This window comes from Sander lucioperca, chromosome 1 (genome assembly GCF_008315115.2).
Source record: "Sander lucioperca isolate FBNREF2018 chromosome 1, SLUC_FBN_1.2, whole genome shotgun sequence".
In the NCBI taxonomy this organism is placed as follows: domain Eukaryota; kingdom Metazoa; phylum Chordata; class Actinopteri; order Perciformes; family Percidae; genus Sander; species Sander lucioperca.
In genome coordinates this window covers 19,989,145-20,012,373 of record NC_050173.1, presented here as the reverse complement: position 1 = coordinate 20,012,373, position 23,229 = coordinate 19,989,145, and the positions used below count along the sequence as shown (strand labels likewise).

The 23,229-nt window shown below is 39.1% G+C and overlaps 2 protein-coding genes across 4 annotated transcripts; both read left to right on the top strand.

Annotated features, from left to right (window-relative positions):
• The first annotated feature begins 5,768 nt into the window (after positions 1–5,768).
• commd3 (COMM domain containing 3) lies at positions 5,769–10,441 on the top strand. Of its 2 annotated transcripts, none has more exons than XM_031282092.2 (8): positions 5,769–6,017; positions 6,900–7,011; positions 8,188–8,251; positions 8,350–8,384; positions 9,110–9,170; positions 9,249–9,305; positions 9,416–9,469; positions 10,224–10,441. In XM_031282092.2, the coding sequence occupies exons 1-8, from the start codon at positions 5,879–5,881 to the stop codon at positions 10,281–10,283; spliced, it is 582 nt and encodes a 193-aa protein (XP_031137952.1). In that variant the 5' UTR covers positions 5,769–5,878; the 3' UTR covers positions 10,284–10,441. The 2 variants fall into 2 exon arrangements, with proteins under 2 accessions (XP_031137952.1, XP_031137950.1); XM_031282090.2 differs by having other exon boundaries at positions 9,086–9,170.
• A 454-nt stretch (positions 10,442–10,895) lies between these two features.
• On the top strand, positions 10,896–21,944 carry bmi1a (bmi1 polycomb ring finger oncogene 1a). Of its 2 annotated transcripts, none has more exons than XM_031282088.2 (10): positions 10,896–11,205; positions 15,757–15,891; positions 16,162–16,258; positions 16,928–16,983; positions 17,653–17,700; positions 17,886–17,994; positions 18,892–18,937; positions 19,237–19,335; positions 19,547–19,627; positions 20,611–21,944. In XM_031282088.2, exons 2-10 carry the CDS (start codon positions 15,780–15,782, stop codon positions 20,968–20,970), a joined length of 1,008 nt encoding a protein of 335 aa, XP_031137948.1. In that variant the 5' UTR covers positions 10,896–11,205; positions 15,757–15,779; the 3' UTR covers positions 20,971–21,944. The 2 variants fall into 2 exon arrangements, with proteins under 2 accessions (XP_031137948.1, XP_031137949.1); XM_031282089.2 differs by lacking the exon at positions 10,896–11,205 and adding an exon at positions 11,274–12,092.
• Positions 21,945–23,229: the final 1,285 nt, after the last annotated feature.

Genomic DNA, 23,229 nt, shown 5'->3' with positions numbered 1-23,229 from the left:
AAATGATTCAATAAAGAGGAGAATATAGGCTCTGCAGGACAATAATTTAATTAGCTCTATATAGTTAATGAGATACTTAACAGGAAGACGTTAATTACAGATTCTATATGGCCCTGTAATTTTCTGCAGGGCATCCTCTCTTCTCTGCGCCTTAAAGTGGGATTAATCAATCATATTGTTGCACATTTACATACACATTCATCCGCGCCAATCTGCTGATAGAAACGGATTCATATTTTTCACATGTATTTGGTTCATTCCGTAATTTGTGCACAGTTCCGTCACAAAACAAATAGCCTACTCTTACAAAAAAGAACAAACAACAGAATAGGCTATGTCAGGAAACATGATGATCAGTGTGTTTTGTAAAATTATAAATAATTTAAACGTTATTAAAGCAGCAGGCAGTGCATTCAAGTGGGAGAATAGGGAGGAGGGAAAGAGGACAGTTTTTTTCCAACAGGGGGCAGAATCACTCTGCAAAAAAATCGTTTGTTCTTTATCACACACACACACACACACACACACACACACACACACACACACACACACACACGCACGCGCACGCACGAACACGCACACGCGCGCGCGCGCACACGCACACACGCACACACACACACACACACACACACACACACACACATACACACAGGCAACACTTTAGGATGTGTTGTTCTTCTATGCTAGCAATTTTCACCTCCTACCAGCTACCTTAAAAATGACCTTTAAATAGCCTCATACAAATCTGAGCCCAGCGTGTAACTTGTTTGTTTAACAAATAAACGGTTGAACCAGATCAGAGACGCGTAGATTAATTCCAGGGGTTCTAATCTATTTCAGCTGAAAGGTTGCTTCACGCCAGAATTTAAAACGTGCTAAAACGCTTTACCAGACTTGATGATGATGATGATGATGAGGATGATGATGATGATGTGACAAAGTGCAAAGCAAGTTTGCTTTCCGCCTGGGAGCTCAAATGAAGTTCTCCTTACTGTTGGGATTAGTTTACAGTAAAGTTTTAAAATAATAACATATAAATCACTGTTCATTTAGTCATGTTTTTCTCCTATGGGGCCTCATTGTTACATCGAGGTCCTGACCCCGGTGCTGGTGGCTTGGGAGTTGGGGATTCATGCTACTCTATGCTTTTAATTAAAGCCAAATCTGGATATATATGTTTATAAATAAAATAATGCCACATGGCAGGGCAAATGCATAGGCTAGTGAATATTTTGCTACGTTGCATTTATTTCTATCACATTTTTTGCATCACTTAAATGATTTTTTGCAATACATATTTGCACATTTCAAGTAAAGACACATCTTTGCAGGTGTAAATCCGTCTAAAACCTTTTTTTTTTTGGATTGTAGATCGACCAAAAAATGCCTTTAAAAATCTACTTTGCTCCGTGGCAAACAATGAAGAGCTTTGGTTGCAATATGAAGAAAAACATGTTCTGGTTTAAAACATTCAGTTCAGCAGTTCAGTAACATCTCACAAAGGCAATCAGACTCTCATTTATTTTAAATGGAGCAGCCACATAATCAAAGATGAAGAGGGGAGGTTTATTGAACCTACTAGAGACACAATAAGACAGACCTTTGTCTTGTAGGCTACTGTACAACAGTTTGGGGGACACGTGTTGCCTGGATTAGGTCAACATTTCAAACAAAACGTTCTTTTTGAATTTATGTGATATCTGCGTATTCACTGCAGACGTATTCGGCTTATTGATATTATTATAGCCTATCTTAAAAAAGTGTAGCATACAGTCTTTATTTTATTTTTTCTCACACAACATCCGCCCATAGCAAGTCAAATATAGGATAGGCCTACATGGTTAGGCAACCATTAAAACGCATGTTTACAAATTGCGTTATTTGCAAATGATAAACTGATGAATAAACGAAAGAGCAAATCCAGTACAGTCCGTGTTTATTCTAATGGCAGAATTAAGGAAAATGTATTGTTTGGATGTGAGGGTCTTGAATCAGACAGAGAAATGAAGTGTTTCATAATTTCCACATCACAAACAGCAGCCTATTCGACAATGAATAAACTCACCAACCATCACTTCCCTTTCCTGGTTGCACACTGTAGATAATATCAGCCAGGTGGGTCAAAGAGCTGTTGTGTTAAACTTCTAAAAGACATCTCACCAATGCATTATTCACGTGATCATCAGTTTGTGGCATTTATGAGATAACATACTGAACTAGAAACGTTGTCAGCATACCAAACCTGTTTTGCATTTTTACTGCAGCCATCTTTTCATCAGTAGGCCTATAACATAAGACATTCAGGAGTCGTAGAAACCCGAACCAGGAGCTCTCTGCAATGATGCCCATAACTAATTGTATTAGCTGTGATTCATATTCATATATGATCGGAAAGAGGCCAGTCACCGCCTCTGTCTGCATTTAACTCGTTCTTAAACATGCAGAAATGTTACAGAGTGGCAGTGCAATATAGTGCAACAATGCAGACCTACTATAGTGGTTAATTACATAATTTTGAATAAGCGGTGTATAGAAAACGCCACAGAATGAAAACATGCTTTGCAGTCTGGGTCTTTTTGGAGCCTTCATGTTACAGGAGTCCATCCAAAAGCTGACATGACTGGATTTTACAGCTGTGAAGAAAAAGAAAACAAGCCACCAAAATCAGCATATTTTAGTCCTCACTTCATCCAGGGATTTAGCTTTTACTTTTTAGATATGTAGCCTAAACACAAAAACCATACAACATGTGACGTCATGCATGTCTTCTAGGGTTAAAACCCTCGTTGAAATACATTGAACATGTATAGCATGCAATCAGTCCTACAGTGTAAATGTGAAACAAGTCTACTGGTCATAGACGACATCTTAATTGAAAATGGGTTCCCTTGTTGTTGACAATGCATACATTTTCCAAGGTTATGTTACCGCAGAGTCTTCTTAAAGGGGATGTTTCCAGTTTGTCATTGTTAGGATGTAAAGACAGTCAGTGGCGAGAAAAAAATAACTTAAAAAAGTTAGACTTAAGTGATTATTGGTCTGTATTGACATGAGTCAACCAAGGATTAATAACAAAACAGAAAGAGAAATCAAACATTTTAATAGAGATGCACGTCAGCGTGCCTTTACAAGTTTTTGTAACAAAACTGTATTTAAAACAACATTCGTCAGCCTATATACAGCAGAGGCTGTCCATCATTTTTGACCTGTAGAGGTTATGCAATTTACAGCTCAGTTGAATTAAACTTTATTTCCCTAGAACTATGTTGGCTGTTGCAAAGGTCTTACAGTTTAGAAGTTAAAGGTTATCTGATTATTGCATTGAATTAGAGATATCAGCACAGTTTTGACTCAGCCATATGACACATTGGACAGTTTTGATAGTTTTCATATTGACTTCAAGAGGTCACAGGTTAACCGATTTGGGCAAATCATGCATTGTTCAACAATTTAGACATTTTTAGAAGATTTCTTAGTGCAACTGTATCAGAATATATCTATACAGACTAGTCTACTTATAGAGGTAAACACGAAGTGAATGTGGCTAACATGCAGTGGTAAACGTGTTTCCTTGGAGTTGAGAAGTTACACTGCAAAAACAGAACTAGGAGAATATATAGAAAGTGTTCATTTATATCAGTCAGTTATTCGATTTGAGGGTTAGCCTATGAGCGAGACTTTTATTTTGAAGGAATTATTAAGAAGCTGCACATGTAAATAGACTACAGAAGGCAGCATATGACCAAGGATGTTGAGGCACCGGGTTTATGTGTGAATAGGAGACAAACGCTGTTGGAAATCATTTTTTGACATCAGGTTTATGAAGCAGGTTCACACAGAAAAAACATCTGATTATGTAATATGATGTAAGAGACAGAGGCATATCTTGGAGGAAAAACATAACAGCAGTCAGAGAGTGAAGGCTAATCTATTTCACAACCCGACCTGGAGCCAAAATGGACTTTTGACAAAGAGCGGAGTCAGAGGTCAGTCCGATAGCTGCAGCGTGTGTGGCCGCGCGATATATTAATCCAGCTCGTTTCTAGATAATGAACGACAGACCGACCACGATCTCACTTAGCAGAAATGATGTAGCCTAAAAATTAGAATTATGATTTTTAAAATCGGTGCGTGCAGCTGCTACAGGCAACATTTGAAAACAATAAATTGTTTTTCCTCCAAGAGTTTAACCCGTTAAGTGCTGCTGGTGGTAACAATGTTTAAGAACAGCGCAGAAGCTTATATGCGGATATTATCCGCACTGAAGAGTTAGCCTATAATGTAAAAATAAAAGTAAATAATGAATTAAAGAAGCAAGTAATGATCGAACATCTCGGGACTGCTTCTCTAAAAGATGCACAGGTATTTTGCTAGGAACAGTGTCTGCCACATGATAGGCTACATGACCAAAAGGATTTTTGACAGTGAAGAACACATCTACATGCAACATAATCATATAGCCTTCAGTTAATCCAGTTATGTTTTTATGCAAAAGAGACATTTCCTTGTTCTGTATAGAGTTAGTTGTCACGGGGTTCCAAGTAGACTGCATTAGCCTACACACTGATTACACATATTTTCGTGACCTACTCTGTTCACTATTCACTCTTCCTGATGACTGGCTCAAGACTCTGACAGGAAGTTCCCCACACGAAAAAACAACAGCAGCATATGCAGATGATTAGAATAGAGAATCATATCAACATGACGACTGAGTTAAAATGTAACAGGTTGGGTTAGGCATTGTGGTGGCCTATAACCCATGAAAAGTGCAGCAAAACAGCATAGACAAAGCTTTGGAGATTAAACGGGTGTGTGCTGCCTTTACACAAGTCAGATGGTTGTAAAATAAAATAAAGGTTTAGGCTACATGTTGTGCATCCTTTCACAAAATCCACATCTCAACTGTCTTAAAAATCCTTTATCTCCACCAGTGTATCTCGATCTTTGACAAGGGAAATCAATAAGGCACATTAGGATTATGTTGGTTTTAACTCTTCAAGGTACTTAATGAAAAGAGTAATTGAAAACAATGTAACATGATGATTGATTGAGTATTGATTGTGGTATTTAACCTTTAGTAGCAAAACTGCATAATAGATAGATAGATAGATATATAGATAGATAGATAGATAGATAGATTTTTATTTATCCCAAAAAATGGGAAATTCCAGTGTTGCAGCAGCAAAACATCAGACACACAGCACACATAAAGAATATACATGAAATAATAGGATACAATATAGGCCTACATGAAATAATAATAGGATAGAATATAAGAACAAATAATTTAAAATATATACAAGTTGGAAATAAAAATGTACAACTGTTACTTACTGTTAACTAGTATTGATAAAGCTGTAGATAAACCTATTGTGCAAGGTGCACTTAGTGCAGTTGTGATGTCTATGAGTCTTATCTAGCACTCAGTGTTATAATGTTCTTGAAATCAAACCGTAAAAGGCAAGTGCTGTCTACACTTTACACAAGCAGACTGTACAGTGTGTATACAACATTCTGTCTCAATTAGCACTAGATTTATCGGTTTTTTATTTCATGCCTATCGCCTGTGTGTTGTGACTCAACAGGAGAAACCATTGAGGGATTTTCCTGCTTTCACCTCAGTGCAGCCTAAGAGTGGCCCTAACAGTGTATCATTGGTTACAGAAGTGACAGGTAGCTTATTGACAGTGCACTATAAAGCTTATATTATCAGGAGAGATGTCAACTGACTTTTTGCCTCATAGCTTCTTCTCCAGATTTGCCAGCCAGCTCTGGGTGTAGGCTAATGCCTCAGCTCCTCAGCTCCTCAGCTCAGCCTCTGCTGCATCAGCTGATCAGTCACGTGCGCTAGTGTCGTGAGTCACACTTTTGCAAAATGGAGTTGTCTGAGTCTGTGCAGAGAGGGCTGCGATCTCTAGCCGAGCCGTCCACCTTCGACCAGAGCAGCTACGGGGTGCTGGTGGACGTGTCCTTCCGGAGCCTGCTCTCCGCTAAAGCCGAGCCCGGAGTCCTCGGTGAGCTGCTGCCTCTCCTCGCCGCTGCTTTTGTCTCCGCCGCTGCTTCCGGTTTCACCCTATGTGGATGTGTGGAGAAGCTGCCTCGATGTTTGCGGTTTTGACGGCTCAAACATCGTGCGTGCTGCCAGTTGCTCCAACCCCCGAATTCCCCGTGTTTATATTAAGATCTTTAATGAGGCGGATTGGTTCAGCAGACAGCCGCGCATCAGCAGGGCTAAAGCGGTCTTAGCCTTTTCTGCTGCCTGCTTTACATTCAGCAGCAGTCACACAATCACACGGCACTCGGGATGCCTTTTGTCATTTAAACTGACATCAAGTCTACTCAGCATATTAGAAAGACGGTTAGACTATTTCAATCACCATTAGTCAAAGCTGATAGTGGACACTGTTAGCTTAAGCCGCTCATAGCAGATCTTTGGCTCGTGTTGTTAGATTGTTTGATTTGAGGTAGGCTAAATAGCCTAGAAATTATGCCAAATGACCGCAGATTTGGCTGCCTCATGCATTAGCCTAATGTTACATCTCCTCTGCCATGGCTGCATCGGTTGTTTTCACACACCATGTGTTGTACAACTTCTGCAGCATTCCGACTCTTTATAACGGCAGAGTTTGATAGAAAGTGAAATGTTCACCATACAAACAAACAAACAAAGGACCCCTGGCTGATGCAGCTGAGGGGCCCATTCACATGCAAATCATCATTGATTTCCATTCTGCACGTCAATCCAGAAAGCACGAGTATGGATCGCAAATCTAGCTAGCCTACATCATTTATACCAATCAAACGCGTCTGTTGTGTCCATATACAGAATAAAGGCTACGTGTTACTGGCTCCCTGCAGAGGTGCATCCTCATGCCGCCGTGTGTTTGTGCTTACAGATCAGCCCGAGCTGAAGCAGATCGACCAGATACTGCTGAAACAGAGTCACACTGCAGCGACCACCTTCATACTGGAGGCAGTCAAACACAACGCAGACAAGTCAGCAATAAGGTAGGCGACATTAGACAGAAGAAGGCTTCCTGTGCACGCTGCTGTAACCCCCTACGTGCTAAAGATATAGGCTCATTAGTTGTCCGTATGTGGCTGTGGAAATGTGGCTCTTACACCAGTGTGACAGGAAATGTTACTCTTGCTTTAGTTTGTATATTCATATTGTTTGCACGTTTTTAACCACATTGCATGTACCGACACTATTGTGACTTACATGTCCCAAGAGAGCATGAGCTTATAATACATTTTATTAATTACATCTTTGAAATATTGTATTAGTCCTATAAAACTAGATGAAACTATAAAACAGCTATATTGTACATTTAAAATATTGCAAATCAATGTGATTTACAGGAGGTCATAGTGTTGTTATTATTGAAATGAGTTAATTAGCCATGCTGTTGTTGTGTTCTGAATGTGTGGCCATATGTGTCCCAGATGTGTAACTATGGGATGTCCTGCTAGTATACCAGCAGCAATGTTCCCACAGATAAACAAAGGTTAAAGTTAGTTTGGTGGAATTAGCATAATTAAGCAAATAGTCTGCAAGTTTTATGGAACAGCAAATGGCTGCAAATCAATAATAATAATAATAATAGTAATAATAATAGTAATAATAATAATAATAATAATAATGGCTTATTAAAATACAGTTTCTCACATGTCCATCTGCATTGGATTAACAGTTAGCTTTTTAGTCAGAGAAGGGAGGGTGGTATTCTGATGATCAGAGTTAAGTGTTCAGGATATATAGAAGCTAAACACTCAAGTACTGTAGGTGTGCTTGTTTGTGATCATCCAACAAACAAGCACCAATATACAGCTAAAGAGTCATTTAGAACTTTAGGAATATATTTATTTTTTACTCCCTTGAAACCCTCAGCTTTTAGGTTTTCTTGCATTTCTCCACATTTAAAAACTGCATTTTAACTGTGATTACAAACACTGTTAACTTGGAAAATGGAGACATTAACATTCATTAATTTTACATGGGAATAAAGTAGCCCATATGTAGCGTATTTGTTCCTTTGTAATCTCTTCTTGGAAAATAGAAAGGAAAAAAAATACATGGGTCACTATAAATGCCATGTGTAAAGTTATCCCAAAATATATATATAAAAAAAAAAAAAAATGTTTGATGACACTTTAAAGTAAATAAAGTGTTTGTTCTTGCAGCTCCTGCCTTGAAGAACTTGCATTCAGTGCAGAGAGAATAGAAATATTCTATAGCACACACCAGGTGACAGTGCAAACATTATTGCAAAATTTCTTCTTGATGTATTCTTGCGTCCATGGCTGACTTGTCCTTAACTCACTGATCCATGTTTTGTTTTACAGAAACATAAAAAAGAACTGGAGCGTCTGTTAGCAAGGTAAGCTTAAAATGCTTAGAGCTGTCAGTGGCGAAGCGATTTGTGGAGGTGTTGATGCTATTTTTAAATTGTTTTATTCAAACTGATCATGTCTCCAAGATGAAACTGGAACATGATATTTTTTTTAAAGGATATAAATTAAACATTGCAGAATTATAACTGAACGCTTTTGTTTATTGATGGTTCATTGAACTAAAGGTCAACGTTTTTCCAATTTCTATTCGACTCCACATCACTAATGGTAAGTATGACTTCAGATGTGGGGGAAAAAAACGCACGGATCAACATAAGTGAATATACAGTTCAAATATTTTTCACGCACTCTTATAGAATTGGATTGGATTTACCGAAATTGAGGGAAGAGCAAGCAAGTTGTTGCTTCAGCTCAGTGAGGAGCAGAGAGGGTCGACATGACGTGTGATTAATTGCTGTAAATGTAAATGCTGCTTTATGACGCGCCATAAACAAACAAACAAACAAACTTTGTGAAAGAATCACATTGTCTGCAAACTGATTTCAAACAGTTGCAAACAAATTGTCAATTCATATAAAACACGGAAAGTATTCTAATCTAAAAAAAAAAAAAAAAAGTGTCACACAAAACTGTGGTACATGTGGTTAAATAGCATTTGTTAAATACGGAAATGCTGCAGGAGATACATTTCTCCATTTCCTGCATGAAGTCTACTTATATGCAACAGTCTTGTCTGTCCCATCTCCTCTAGCATAGGAAGGTGTCCACCTCGGATTAACGACGCGTCATGGCGTCTACAATACCACGTGAAGGTACATAAAAACAAGCACATTTTGTCCTTTTTGTTGCACAATTTCTTGCGCCAAACTGAAATGCCGTTTCTCCGACAGAACGATCAGGTTGATAAGGTCAACGAGCCTTTCTACTTGATTTCATTGAACACTGAGGTAAGACTCTCTAACACATGTTTATGCCTCCACTTTTCGTGTTTTTTTCCTGGTTGTGTTTGGTACGTTTCTGTGCGTAAAACAACGGCCGTGTTTGTTCCTTTTGTTAGAATGAAGGATCCGAAGAAGATATCAACTTCACCTGCACAGTGGAGCAGCTACAGGTAGAGGAAGGGTTTTGTTCCTTGTTGCCTTTTAATTGAAGTGCTCTTCGTTTTCCATTTTATTCTAGAGTTAGACCGTCTTGCAGTTGAGTCACTCGCTTTTACGCACCACATTCAGCCTCGCAATGAAGAAACTAACACAATGCAAAGTCGATTCACTGAGCTGATTGCTGCAGGGCAGTTATCCTCTTCAGACAGGGAAACTTCCGAAGAAAATATGTGTTAAGTTGTTAGACATAATAAACGAAAGGGCTTTTTCTGCACATGGTATGAATTTTCATTGCTGCAGCCAAATATAAAATATATAATATATATATATATATATATATATTTATTTATTTATTTATTTATTTATTTATTTTTTTTTTATTATTTTTTTTTTTAAACTACAGAACCCTAGAATGTATTGACGATGATTCATTAAGTTGGTCTAGTATAAAAAGAAGTTCCAGCGTGACCTCCTCTGTTTGATGCGTTCTGTTTATGTAATGTGAGAGCTGACCTGTATTTAAATCATGTGGGCTGCAATCGTATTCACGATGCAAACTATATGGTGAATTTAATTCGGACATAGTCTAATCAGTGTCAAGTCAGACTGGATCAAAAATTATCAATGCATACTAGGCTAATTATGTTTAATTGTTATTTATAATGAGCGTAATTCATAGCGTAAATATACGTGTTTTAATTGATATTTAAGGTTATCTCCGCCGGACCCTCCTTTTGAAAATGATCAATGGCTGCTTGTTTTCAGGATTTGGTGGGAAAGCTCAAAGACGCTGCCAAGAGTGTGGAGAAAGCCAGTCAGATGTGATGTCGGTGTCCAGTCTCCTCGCCTTTTCTGCACCACAAAGCACTAAACTCCAGCGGCATTGCTCATCTCTTCAGAGCTTCTTTTGTACCTGAGATTGACAGACATGTATGCATGTGAGACAATTATCATTCCAACGTGTGCGTTTCAATTAAAACATTAAAAAAAAAATTCAAATCTACTTTGTCCTTTGAATAATTTCACGGCTTGATGTGCTCACATTGATCCACATTGTCTTTAGAACATTTGGTGGGGGAATATGTTCTATAATAATAATAATAAAAACAGTTGATGTAATTTGTGTCAGATATGTGAAACGTGTAGGCTAGTTTAGTTTGAATATGGAGCCAATAAAGTAGCTGTCTGTGTTTTGTGAACTCTGAATAGGATTTTTGTCATAGTTTCATGACAGCAGAGTATTTTGTTTCCTGCAGCATTTGTTGCAACAAGAGGATCAGCCCATCTTTTTTTGTTTGGAGGACTCGGACTGATAGTTATTTATAGGCTAAAAGACTAACAGAGATCTGTTACCCTTTTTTGCCTACATTAAATGTCGGTCCCCTTTTAGATTTTACAAAGCTTTCTGCATCCACCTTACAGCTGAAAGTTCAGAGCTCCTCAGCTGAAGAACCACAGCGGCTCGGATTCCATAAACATCCGAGATGCCTTCGTTTTCTGCGGCGCTGGCTGAAGGATAAAGGCTCCAATTCATCAAGTGGAAGTTGCGGCGCATTTTTTTTTTAGATGTCAGGACAGCCTGTGACAAAGGTTTGACACCAGAGTCATTTGTCATATGGACGTGTTTTAACCAAGTGCGTGGGTCTTTTAAAGCAACGATGAGCAGAGATGAATAAGGTAGCCTAGCTGCCTGGTGCTTTAACAGACTGAGTGGATTGAGGCATTTAGACGATCAAAACGACAAGATGCGAGTGTGTGTGCTGCAGTTATTTTTAACATCAGAGAGACGAGGGCACACCATCAGTAGCCTACTTTTCAAACGCCACTAATCATAGTGCCATTTGAGCGAAAGTAGGATATCCTACATAGGCTGTTAAATGCATGGATTGCGCCTTTTCGAGACGAAAAGTGTATCAAAGTGTGTGAATGTGTAGCCTATTATGGGTTATTTTAAATCATGCGTCATAGCTACATTAGAAAGACTAGAATACACCGACAGTAATTTTTCTGCGCCTGCAAGCAGCTGGCTGGTGTCCTTTCAGCTCAAGCAAAGCACACACTGCTGAGTAGTTTATACGATTTAGTGGTTAAACACACTATTAAAATGTACATGTGTGTGTTTATTGTGTGTGTTATTTTATATCATACGTTGTAGATCGGGAGAAAAAGCACAGGCTACACCGACAGTAATTCCTAGGCATCCTTAAGCGAAGACACCACGTGACCAAATGCGGGGCGGGCGAACTACAAGCCATTTTGGGTAGGCTACGGTGTCAGTTTCCACAGAGCACACACACACACACACACTGCTGCATTTTACTGGGGTGAAGCGGATATTTTGGAGGCAAAGTTATCGGTGCCTAAGTGGGAGCCTTCCCGAGACGAAGCCGGAGGACTGGTCTCTCTCGAAGCCGCGGATCGGATACGCTCACAGCGCGCAAGCGGCGAGGAAAAGAGGAGTTTTATTTGCACATCTGAAATGCGCTCCGGTCCGCCGTGCGCTCACTGCCACTGACAGCGTCTGCAGCCTGCTTCAAGATGGCGGCTCGGCTCCTATTCATTTTCTGCTGATCGCCTCCCAACTTTCATTGTCTATTCGCCTCAAGACCCACCGATTCCCAGCCGAGCCTCCAGGTATGTCTTATCCGATATCGTCTCTAACTAACGGGGGCAGAAGGAGAGGTTTAGGGTCGGTGATTTTGTGTTTTTCGACGGACCGATCCAGCGGTGGATGTGGAGCTTTCAACGGTGGCTGCAGCGATCACCGACGTGGAGCTCTGTGTGTGTCTGCGCACCACTTTTTTTTGCAAAACATGTTCCCCGCTCGGGCACGGACGCGAATTAAGATCCACGGACACCCAGTGTTGCATTATATACTAGTCAGTCATCTGTCTGTATAAGTTGATCACGGCTGGGCTTTGCATTGCATCGTTTGGATTTATGTAAAGTGGGAGATCTCAGGCGAACCAGGCTGGTTTGGCTCAGATGTTAACAGCAGCAAGTGCTCCAAACGGTCCTTCTGTGTTCATCTTTCCATACAGCGCGTTTATTTTATAGAGTCGTGATGTTTGGGGTGTTGTGAACAGGATGTTATGTTGCTTTTGGGTGTGTTTGTCTAAATGTTGGATTTATTAACTTAACTTGGATTGCTCCCATAACGTGACAAGAAGGCAAACCATTTCAACTGTGCATAAATATTTCATGACGGCTGCTTGGTAAACACTGGATCATCGTTTAACATGCACTGTGGCTCACTTAGGTCTTAGTGTATGGTCATCATAATTAAAAAGGGTTTTTGAGAAAAAAAAAACAAAAATATGGCCGAGACGTCGGCCAGAATACAAAAAGCTGGTTGTGTCTCGCAAGCAGCCAAAGCACCGGTAGTTTGAAATTTATTTCATATAGCCTACGATATGCTATGGCCAGCATAGACTGTTTGTTTGTTGACATAGTCTATAAGCTCTGGTTCTGGTTTTCCATCGACATTTTCACCTTCTTACGGCATTATATACATATAATCTGTGGCTACAGGACAGGCACACATAGCAGGGCTTTTGCCTCTTGGGGGATAAAAAAAAAACCCATTTTACTCATTATGCTGTTGGGAACCCTGTGTGTGCTTAATGGGTTAAAATGTAGCCTATATGTATTTCCCCCTATTCGGGTTTGCTGGTTTACAGCCTCATAGGTCTGTGAATAGATGTTGTAATAGCCTAACAGACTGGATGGTTTACAGTGTGTGATGAGCACAATTTAACACGCTAAACCAAAGTTGTTCTTGTTTGTAGCCTATCGTCTTTTATACGTTTCAGTCATCAATTAGGAATCTTTGGTTATTTATTTCAGGATTTTCTGAATTGACTGACAGCGGTAATATGAGGTCTTGGTTTTTCCCCATTGCCGATTTTAATTGGGTTATTTCCAGCTGCTGTTGATTTAGGTGTAAGGGGAACCTTTACAAGAGGAACTGTTCTCGTTTGGGAATAAATGAGGTTTGGGTCATTGCAAGAAGCGAGGGAAAATCTCCTCATTTGTTGTTGCTTTATTGCGAGAAATGAAGATTCAGAAGCGGTTCTGAATTAATTGATGTGTTATCAACACCGACTCTATAATTAAGCATGTCTGGCCATATGGAATATAACATAGTGGCTGCATCTTCTATGTACAGTCCGTGTTTCTGTAGCCTATCCATAATGGGAATCTTGAACAATGGCTTGATCTTTACTGTAGCGTTTGCGGCATTCGTTCCCACTATGAATAAGCGTCTTGACTTTTGGATGTGTGGAGTGATTGACTTGAAGTCTTATGAAGTGAGCATGCATCTCCCACAGGACAGAAGGAGAGCAGTTGTCCAAACACCAGGCAATCGATTAATGGCGCAACAGGCATAGGCTATATATATATATAGACATTGTCCATCATTATCCATGTGGACTCGGAGTCGCTGTCCAAACTTGCCTGCAGTGGTGTGTTCAGAGACGGCCAAGAGAGGTCGGGTGGAGCATTGAACCCGGCTGGGACTCGGGCACGGGTTCAGAGCTGCACAGGCTGGCTGTCATCCAGTGTTTAAACAGCGTCTCCTCCACATGTCCACTCTGTTACATTTAGACTTTTAATCATTGGTGTTTTTATTTCTTTAAATGAACGCAAAGGGCGCCCTGATATCATTAGCCTATAGCACAGCTTTTATTAATACACGCTTAGATTATTGTTTTCCAATCTTCTAAGATACATCTGCCTCATGACTCCTAAATAGCCTTGGATGGATAAAATGGAACAGCGATGATACTTTGGCATTGGATGACTTAATTCACCGTTTGAGCTTGTGGTTCCGGGTTTGTAAAGTGAAATGCCAATTGGCACAAAGTATAAGCAATGTTGACGTTTAATAAAGAATGATAATGGCGCAGAATTAATAAGTAGCCTATGATCCAGTGTGCGCTTCAACTTCAGCAGTCGCTGCTGTCTGGCCATGTTGGTGCTGCACGGTGCTGGTTATCGCGCACACGCCATGAGAAACACGGCGCAAAGCGAACCAGAAGAAAGCTGAGATTTGTCTCTGAGTTGGACACAAATACTCCTCCATGTGGTCCACGAAGATTTGGGAAGCTCGTGTAAACGCGTCGGTTTTATTTGCCCCCTTTCGAAGGAAACCCCGCAGCCCGTTGAACCGATACGGGCTTTTTTTTTTTCCTCCACAAAATGGCAGCCGTGCTGTCGGCAGCCTGGCAGTCCAGCCGCTGTCTGTGTGCGCGGAGGGACGGGGAGCCTCCGGTCCCTCCTCACTCCCGCTCTGCACACCGGCAGCTCGCCGTGCTGTTGTTTTGGTTAGACATCCTGCCTTGTTCTCAGACTGGCGACCCGCCATGTGGGCTAAAAAGCAAAAGGAGTTGCCATAGAAACGCTCAGGTTTCCCCATAGCCCGTGTGGCACACCTGATGCAGTGAATGTGTGTCTCCTATCAACCCCCTCTCACCCACATTCACCCCGGGGCGCCACAGACCCTGTAGGTTACCTAATAGTATTTTCCATCAACATTTCGGATAAACGTCTTGCTATAAAGTGGAGCGGTCACAAACTAAATCGCTAAATCATCATTTTTTTATTGAGAGATGCATTATGAGATGCCACTTTATTTTGAAGGGTAGCCCGATTCTTCCTTGTTCGGATTTGTGTTATAGCCTAATTGTTAGCCTATAGGCTATAGATTTCTGTCTCGACACTTGCTCTCTAATTTAAAACTACAATGTCAGCCAATTTAGGCATAATAAAGAGCCAGATTATCCAACCCTTCAGATTTTGCAGAATATGCTAAAAAATACGTCCAAATCAGGACTCATGGAACCCAGAATAGTAGCCTATGTCCCATCTTGGCGCTTTTTTTTTTTTTGGAGCGGAGAAACCCCTTTGATTAAATCTATCGTCCTGCACTAGGCTACACTGTTTGTTTGATGTCGCCATGTGCTAAAGCATGTTGATTTAAGATGAAGCGAAGGAGAGGATCGCGGGGCTCCATCGATCTCTCTCTCTCTCTGTGGAAGTGATTGATTTATGATTATTCACTGCGCCTCGGTCAGGTGACTCTGCGATGTCGCTGCCTATCAATCTGCCACCGAGCTCCCTACCCTATGGTTATTATTGGATTAGCATAAACGATGATGTTGCTTTAACACAGTCAAACAAACAGCAGCCTTTTCCAAATGGTCTGCCTCGCGTTGTAAAAGAAACCTGCAGCCCTCTGATGCCACCTCGTCGGCCATGCATGCATTGTTTTGACACTTTTTCCTCCTCCACGCAGGATTGCTGTTCCTTTCTCTCAACATGCATCGGACGACCAGGATAAAGATTACTGAGCTCAACCCTCACCTCATGTGCGTCCTGTGCGGAGGATATTTCATAGACGCAACGACCATCATCGAATGTCTCCACTCATGTGAGCAAACTGATAAAACAATTGCTGTTCTTTGGTTGTAGAAGGGTAATGGTAGCATGGAGTGGTGCACGTTAATCACTGAGAATATGTTGCAGCAAGTTATATGCTACAGGGATCTTTCTTGCATGTTTCCTTGCACACACTTTGCTTTAAACTGTTAATGCTGCAACAAGATTTCTCATGAGTCCAGATTTAGCTTTACCAGTGTAGATTCAGGATATCCTTTCGTCTGATATTGACACATTTTTTCTTCTTTTTTATGGTTTGCAGTTTGCAAGATGTGCATTGTGCGCTACCTGGAAACCAGCAAATACTGTCCCATCTGTGATGTACAAGTGCATAAAACCAAGCCTCTGCTCAACATTAGGTGAGAACTGTGGTTGTTGAATTTCCCGCATATTTGTTTTAGTTTTTTTTTTAGCTTCCTTTCCTCATTTTTAGATATAGACTGTATTTATTTTTTAAGCAAAGAAATCTTTCCTTAGTTTTGTGCGGTAAACAAGCCATCTTTTGGTGCCCCACCATTGATTGAATTGATGTACTTTCATATACTTTTTTTTAAATATTATTTCTATTATATGAATATTTTGTTTTCATGTGTTGGGAATGTTAGGCAGCTACAACAATAGTTTGAACATTCATTGTTTCCTCTTTTCTTGCCCTTTGTGGTTTCCCCCTGTTGTTTCCCTACTGAACAGCAGGATCAGCCAGTGATTGGTTCAAAATATTCAGACACAAGGAACACTTGTATAACATATGTGAGATTTTTCACAGCCAGTTATGAACGTCTATTGAATATCTGTGTTGCATGCAAGTTGTGTATGTGCTGTAATGCAAAAAAAGAGTATTTATGAATGTATATGTTAAACAAAAAAACGTACTTTGCTGTGGTGAGCTGTTACTTGTCTTCTTCATAAGCTTAATTGAATAGGAGTGATTCAACCATCTGCATCATTTCTTTCTAATTTTAACTCCAAATGTTAAGAATTCAAGTGTCTCAGTGGCTTGACTGAAGTTTCTCTTCCTCTATCTATAGGTCTGACAAAACTCTACAGGACATTGTGTACAAACTGGTGCCCGGGCTCTTCAAAAGTAAGAGCGCGACAGTCAAACCATGTCTGTATCTAACATTTGTTCACTTTTCATTCTGACTCTACATCAATCCACTATAGCTTTCTATTGATCAGTCCTTTCATTTATAGTCAGCCACCAGTGTTACGACACCACATCAACTGGATTACCACTCCTGCAAATAAAAAGTGAATGAAATAAGAATGTAGGCTATACAGTTCTAATTAATTAACCCCGCCTCAAAAACATTAAACATATTTATATTTAGATATGTTTAGATTTTCTATGTTTTTCGATACATTCATAATCTGTTTTTAACACAGTGCTGTGGTTGCTGAGCTGAGATCATATCTACAGTACTGTTGTTGTCACATCTGGTTTGGTACTTTGTAAAGTGCTGCTTTTGTTTCGTTTTTATTCTGTACATGCTGTTGATCACACCTCTCAAAATAGGTCAGGCAAAACTCCATTGTCTCATATGTTTCACTCCTATAAAATGTGGAAAATTATACAGGTTTTGAGACACAGGATATGTTTGCTGTATGGAAATAACCCATAATGTAATGTTACCAAATGTTGATAATTGTTACATCCACTATTCTGATGTCATTTATCCTGTTGTGTTATTTAAGAACTATATTTATATTTCTGTGAAAACTAAACATTGCTTGTCTTCCTGAATGTCCTCAGATGAAATGAAGAGGAGGAGAGACTTTTATGCGGAGCACCCCGTAGATGGTGAGTTAGAAAGCATGTATATACATTTTATTATCACCACAGTGAAGAGAGAACCACATTTCTTGAAGTTTTGGATGAAATCAAATACTTAATTTCCTCTCTATAGTCATTTTATTGCACTTCAATGTTCCAATTTTTCCCGTTCATTTTCGGGGTATTTATCCTTGTGGGGGTTTTTTCTACAGCGTCTAATGGATCAAATGAGGATCGTGGAGAGGTGGCAGACGAGGACAAAAGAATTATCACAGATGATGAGATCATCAGCCTCTCTATTGAGTTCTTTGATCACAGCAGGTAGGCTTTGTTGTTTGGGTTTGTTCCAATAATTATTGACGCTACAGTTTTTATGTAGTTCTTGACAGAGTAACGTACTATTTAATTCAGTGGCAAGAAATGTCATGATTATAATGTCATAATATATTTAAGAAAAATTTAAGCATGCCAATTGTCATATGTTTGAACAGATCCTGCTTGGATTTAAAGACGTATTATCTAAGATAAGATTCTGCATTATAATTGATCAGATCCAACCTGAGTGTTAAAGTGTTCCTGGACCATCATTAACTCTCCTGTCCTGCATCAGAAAGCATAGAGTCCTTTTATCCTCCAAGCTTAGTTTTCCTACCGTCCAGCAAAATATCCAGGGCAGAACACTGCCAAATGAGTCACATCCTGCTAAGTTGGGTCCTGAACACACATTTCCTTCAGGTTAAGAAATTGCCCTTTTTCTAATAATGGTTTCTGGATATCACTTATGTAGGCTCATTTTTTTAAGGAAGTGACTGATAGATATGTAACGGATTGTCCCTCACTGTTTAAGGCTTAATGAAATTAGTCTTTTTCATTTCATTTTATTTTATGTTTTGCAATTTTTATAAACTTTTTTTTTAACATTTTAAGGGCCGTTGTCATGGGTAGCATAAGTAGGCTACTGCATGTGTCAAATATAGTTTCAAGAAGGAAAAAAATGCCTGAAGGAGTGAAAAAAAGAGTATAAGCAATAAAGTGTACTCTTCATTTAAGTGGTAGATCATCTGATGTACACAAAATATATATTTTTGTTATATATCATGTTATTTATTGCTAATAATCAAATTGTGTTATTGCATGTAGGTATGATGTTGGCACATGAAAAAATGAATATCACAGAGCTATTTTCACAGAATATTTTCTCTCTTTTATTCCGTTCAGACTGGGAGGTGCAGTGGAGGACAAGCAGTCTAAAGATCAGAATATGGCAAGTTGATTTTGGCCACATTCTCTTCTCAAAATAAGAATGAATCATACTGCAGACTTATTTTTAAGAAAGCAACTAATTAATCTTTAATTTTTCACCTCTGTTGTGAAATCTGACACATTTTCATCAAACATTGTTTCCCTTTTGAGAAAGGGCTACATTGTTTTTGTAAAGCAAATTCTTTTCCTGCTTTTAAGGTGGACCAGTCTGATTTAGACGCTAAGTCACTTTATATCAATTATACCTCTATACAAATATAATGTCATATGTATAATTTTGGAATACTACATAATCTGCAGGTGGCTAACAAGAGGTACCTGCAGTGTCCAGCAGCCATGACAGTCATGCATCTGAGGAAGTTTCTGCGCAGCAAAATGGACATCCCAAATGCCTACCAGGTCTTACATGATTTACTATTTATTTATTTATTTATTAATCCAATGTTTGACTATTATAAACTGGACATTTTAACTACTTGAATATGTCTGTCAGTCCAAGGGAATTGTGATACTATGATTTGTATTTCAAAATCTTATTTAAAAGCAAAATAGTTACTGTTTAAATTAAAATACTCTCTCTCTCTCTCTCTCTCTCTCTCTCTCTCTAAAGGTTGAAGTCATGTATGAAGATGAACCTCTGAAAGATTACTACACGTTAATGGATATAGCATATATCTACACTTGGAGAAGGGTAAGATATATGCTTTATATATTATCTTATTATATTATCTTTTTTTGTTACAAAATATACTTTATTTTAGTTGGTTCCGCCACATTTCTAAGTAACTAACGGGTTGTAAATCAAATGTTCTTATTTAGCTTATTTTTGTTCTTATTTTATGTATGATATTGAATTGATAATTTTAAGTCACATTGTCAAATAAATGTAGCTATTATCATGTCTTATCAGCTGGAGCATACCTTTACTAAACACCATGAGATTATTGTTTTAAATAAGTGCAGGCTTTAATTACAGCTAAATAATGCTGATCTTGAAATGAGTGTATTTAGATTTTATTTTACTTAGATTGAATTAAAGATAACACATTTTGATTTTAGTTGCATCAAATATAGCGAAGGTTTACAGCACAGAAAAAAAAAAGTATATTTGTTAAATGGGGTTCCACCCCTTTGGTGGTGGTGCAGACACTAATGTGGTCAATTTAGAAATATTTTTAAAAGATAAAATACAGACTGACAGGGGGCTGTTGGATGGGGAAGGGTCCGGCTCAGACAATTTTATATAAACTTCAAAAATTCAATTTGTTTTATTGTGGCTTGTAGGCTCACATGGAGGCTAGACTATTCCCAGAGGAATGAATACTACTGACACGAAAATGTTGATTGTCGCTACTAAGACAAGGGAGAACTTCTCTGTCCTTTAGACTATATTTTGGACGTTTAAAAGTGCTTGGTTACATTCTATTTTAATTTGGAATAGGCTAATTACCAAGTTTTTATATTTGGTCATGGATGCAGCTGTTGGTAGACTACAATGAATCGAATGCATCACCATCGGCGTATATTTTTGAATTATAGGTGAACATTCGTTTTGAGTTAATTTTGTTGTATTACGGCTGAGTTTTTTTATTTTTTTTTATTGATTTCATGCATTTGGTTTTAATTCAACTGTTCTAATATTTTAATATCACTTTATTCAACCCTTCCTCGCAGAACGGCCCGTTGCCGCTTAAGTACAGAGTCCGACCTAACTGTAAGAAGATGAAGGTGAGCCACGCGCAGCAGGAAGGCCAGAACAGCGCGAGCAGATCCGGTCCCGAGAGCGATTCTGCCAGCGACAAAGCCGGAAGTCCCGCCGGGGCTCCGTCCACGTCCTCGTCGCTGCCGAGCCCCGGCACGCCTGCGCAGTCCCCGCACCCACAGCTCCCTCACGGCCCCATTAACGTCAACGGGACACCGACCGCCGCCCCTCCGACCCCCAGCCGGCCCTTCACTCAGTTCGGCAGTGGTAGCAGCGGCGGCAACAAGCCCCGGAAGGTTTCTCTGAACGGCTCTTCGACCTCCTCCGGATGACGCGGGGCTCCGAACCGGACCAGCCAACGCCAGACACCCGCTCAGCTAATAGGCCTACTGTTTTCATGCCAACGTAGTTCCATTGTGTAGACAATGTTATCTCTCTTTCTCTCTCCATTTGTTGTTCTAAATATTATGGCATCATGTAAGTTTAAACGTAGTGGAATCAGAGACATTTCAAAATAAAAGGAATGAGGAAGTTGGGTGGCATGGGACGTTTTTATAATAGGCCTATGAAAGCAGATTTTGATGTTGACAAAAAAAAAGAAAGTTGGAAAGGAGAAGGACATGCATTTAGCCTATCCCATTTTAAAGCTACATCTTTATTTTACAGAAGTGAATGAAGATATACTTTTATATTTTCTTTTACGATTTTCTAAACGTGTGTAGGCCTATCATGATTATTTCATGTGTGTAACTTGGGATCTTTTGAAACTGTCAGTTTAAACATGCATGCTCATGATAACACTTTTTCTTTAATGAAAGAGGATTCTGCGTGTTTGCCAAGTCTCATTTTGACGGGTTATTGGAAGTGTTTCAGGCAATGATCTTGTTCCAACATAAGGAACACGAGTTTGCCTGGCACTGTTGGCTTCATGGAAAACATGGCTCTGGGGGGAAAAAATGCCTTTTACTGGAAAAAAAAACAAACAAACAACTGTTTCTTGTAGCTGCAGTGGAATCGGATTGCTTATCCTCCACTATCTTTAACACGTTATAAGCAGTTTTAGAGAATCAACGTGTAAATAGAAACAAAATGCATATTTAATCAGCGATGATGTTATTCTCTTATTCCCCTTTTGTTCTGAGGGGATGACTTGGGCTCCTGTTCAGCTCCATTTCATGCTCAATGACAGATGTTTTGATGTCTCCCGTGTTTTCCGTATTTTGTATCGCTCGATTGTATGGACAACTTATTGTATTGTTACTGTTGCACAGTATAAAACATCTAAATAAAACATTTTACACTTAAAGAAGTCAGTTCGAGTTTCTTTTTGTGATGGAAGATCATCAGTCAGTGTTTTGCATTAACAACCAAATAAAGGAATAATTCAAATGGACAGACGGTGCACAGTGCCAGATGTCTGTGTGAATCAGCTGTGATGTAGATAACTGTGTTAAGGAGGCCAGCTCTGAGCAGTCAGGAGGAGGAGGTCTGGCCCGTGATCCAATCATCTTTCTGAATAGATAGAATACATTCAATGAAGATAGAAGCCTTTTGATTTGTGTTTTGTATTGATGATTTATCACATGAGTGATTGCATTTACTGCTCTGAAACGAAGCGGGTTTAATGGGAAATTAACTAAGGACTTTGTCTAATTTTTCCACGAGGCAACAATATATTATTTTATATTCAAGGATTAAATTTCAGTGTGATTTACATTCTCAAGTAACGCTGTCTAACGCTTTTTGACACATTTTAGGCATTTTATGATTATCTTGGACACTAAAAGGCTACTTGACTAAATTAGCTAAATATATTTTTATTTTTCAAAATTGTTTTCCCCCAAATTGAATTAATTATACAATATGTAGGCTATAGAAATCCCCAAATATGCATACAATCGTGATGTTTAAACCACTCAAAAATATAGACTATATTAATGAAATCTAGTTTTCAAAACTTAAATATAAATGGCCTATGTAAGATGTAACCTGGATAAGTAGCCTCTATAAGGCGGGCACCAGGGTTTAAGAATAAATCAAACTGCAGTGAAAGAAGGAACCAAAAGCTATCACATAGCCTATTGAATTTTTTTTTACATTTTATTAAAGCATCATAAAACGAAAATATTGCTTTAATGCACAGAATCCTTTGGGGCTCAACTGGGTGATAATGTGATAATTATCCCTCCGCTAAAAACAGGGGCTTGACCTCGAACGGAATCGACAACACTCCGCATTTAGCCTATCGAGTGTGAATGAATGAAGGCATGAATAAATAAATAAATAAAAACCTGAGTGTGATCCGATTACAAAGGCATACTTTGTCTTTGTAATCGGATCAAACTCCGGTTTGTAGCTATTACATTACATACAGATGTTGGTGGATTCTAGCCTATACTTAGGCTTTTTCAATGACATTTTTAAATAGCCTACGTTTAAATAGGCTCGTTGTTACAGACACTTTGTAAACATAATGACAGCCTATCAAAAATACTACATGACATCAGGCAATGTGTTTAATAATACAAATAAATCGTCACTCTGCCACATAAATCGGCTTATCTAAAATATCTTTCCAAAATATCCATTCA

Coding starts and splice junctions, on each gene's coding strand:
- commd3 (XM_031282090.2), top strand. CDS start 5,879: ATGGAGTTGTCTGAGTCTGTGCAGAGAGGGCTGCGATCTCTAGCCGAG. Junction 8,252..8,349: donor TATTCTATAGCACACACCAG/GTGACAGTGCAA, acceptor TTTGTTTTACAG/AAACATAAAAAAGAACTGGA. Junction 9,470..10,223: donor GCACAGTGGAGCAGCTACAG/GTAGAGGAAGGG, acceptor GCTTGTTTTCAG/GATTTGGTGGGAAAGCTCAA.
- bmi1a (XM_031282088.2), top strand. CDS start 15,780: ATGCATCGGACGACCAGGATAAAGATTACTGAGCTCAACCCTCACCTC. Junction 15,892..16,161: donor CATCGAATGTCTCCACTCAT/GTGAGCAAACTG, acceptor TATGGTTTGCAG/TTTGCAAGATGTGCATTGTG. Junction 16,259..16,927: donor AAGCCTCTGCTCAACATTAG/GTGAGAACTGTG, acceptor CTCTATCTATAG/GTCTGACAAAACTCTACAGG.